At 64.8% G+C, this 1,767-nt stretch overlaps 1 protein-coding gene across 1 annotated transcript; it reads left to right on the top strand.

Moving 5' to 3' along the window:
• Window positions 1-224: 224 nt before the first annotated feature.
• LOC105559972 lies at window positions 225-1,508 on the top strand. The gene has a single exon (XM_012008669.1). The coding sequence runs from the start codon at window positions 225-227 to the stop codon at window positions 1,506-1,508; it is 1,284 nt and encodes a 427-aa protein (XP_011864059.1).
• The last annotated feature ends 259 nt before the right edge of the window (window positions 1,509-1,767 follow it).

The following is a 1,767-nucleotide window of genomic DNA, read 5'->3' as shown; positions in this document are numbered from 1 at the left end:
GCCGCTGCCACCGCACGCACCGTTGCCGAACCGGAAACACTCCTCCGCTTTTCGTCCTGGACGTCGCTTCTCCGAGTCACCGCGTGGATGATGCGTTGGCGATACCCTCGTCGCGGCCCTCTCGAGCCGGACGAGCTGGACCGAGCGTCGCGTCACTGGATCCGTACCACGCAAGGAGCCCATTACCCCGCCGAAGTTGCAGCCGCAAGGGGGGGGGGCGCCCAATGACGTCCACCAGCCCACTTCTCACCCTCGGGGTGTTCGTCGACGAGGCCAACATCCTCAGGGTCGGCGGCAGGCTCAAGCACGCGAGTCTACCGCGCGACGAGCGGCACCCCATCGTGGTGCCACCCGCGTCACAGCTAGCGCTCCTGCTGGTCGACGCCTGCCACCGGCGCACTCTGCACGGCGGAGTCCAACTGACCCTCGGGCTGCTCCGCCTGCAATACTGGTTGCCACGGGGCAGAGCCGTGGTCAAGCGACGGCTGCGGCAGTGCGTCACCTGCGTCCGCTGGCGCGGAGCCACCATTCAGCCCCCCATGGGCAATCTTCCGCGGGACCGAGTGACTCCCGCACGCCCGTTCCTGCGGACGGGAGTTGACTACGCCGGTCCCGTCTTCGTCAGGACCAGCAAGGGCCGGGGACAGCGCGCCTTCAAGGCGTTCATCGCCGTCTTCGTGTGCTTTTGCACGAAGGCGGTGCACCTGGAGCTTGTCTCCGACTACACCTCCGAGGCGTTCCTGGCTGCCTTTCGGAGGTTCACGTCACGCCGAGGCCTCTGTTCTGTCGTCTACTCGGACTGCGGGACGAACTTCACCGGGGCCGACAAGGAACTGCAGCGCCTGTTCCAGGCATCGTCGCAGCAGAGCCGAGACATCGCCCGAGACCTCGCCAACCAGGGAGTGAAGTGGCACTTCAATCCCCCCGCAGCCCCCCACTTCGGGGGACTGTGGGAAGCCGCGGTCAAGTCCGCCAAGCATCATCTCCGACGGGTGATCGGCGAGGCAAGGCTCACATTTGAGGAGCTCACCACGTTGCTCGCTCAAATTGAGGCTTGCCTCAACTCACGTCCCCTCCGCGCACTATCCGACGACCTCGAGGACATAACGGCACTCACTCCTGGTCATTTTTTAGTTGGGTCAGCACTGCTGGCTATCCCGGAGCCGTCGCTCATTGACACTCAGGAGAACTTGCTGTCCCGGTGGCGCAACGTCCAACGGATGCGGGACCACTTTTGGGCACGATGGTCCAGCGAGTACCTACACGGCATCGCTTCCAGGCCGAAATGGCACGGGCCAGCACTCACACCCGACGTCGGGGCACTGTGCTTGATCCGCACGGAGAACACCGCACCAACTCGATGGCCACTCGCGCGGATCACCCGCTTGCACCCGGGCGACGACGGGATCGTTCGAGTCGTCACTGTGAGGACCGGCTCGTCCACACTAGTCCGCCCCCTCACGAAAATAGTGCCGCTACCAGGCACAAGTACCGGCGAACCGTCGTAATACCGGCGTATTACTCGCGCGTATCGCGATCCCGGATCGTGGCTTCACGGAAGTCACGATCAATGGGACTTGCGAGCAACGCGAACTTGCTCGTCGACCGACCAGCTGACGGGCCACGTGCGCGCCTCGTGCTCGCCACCGCGCCGTCGCGACGCGCTTACACGCTACGCTGGCTCTGCGCCGCCGCGCAGCCGCGCCACTAGAGTAGGAAAATCTCGTCCCTTTGTCGATTCCCTAGGAATCGGCAAGGCGGGCGGGA

The sequence above is a fragment of the Vollenhovia emeryi genome, unplaced genomic scaffold (genome assembly GCF_000949405.1).
Source record: "Vollenhovia emeryi isolate VEMERY1.0 unplaced genomic scaffold, V.emery_V1.0 DF946302.1, whole genome shotgun sequence".
NCBI lineage: Eukaryota > Metazoa > Arthropoda > Insecta > Hymenoptera > Formicidae > Vollenhovia > Vollenhovia emeryi.
The sequence above is the reverse complement of the archived record's forward strand: the minus strand, read 5'-3'. Positions and strand labels throughout refer to the sequence as shown.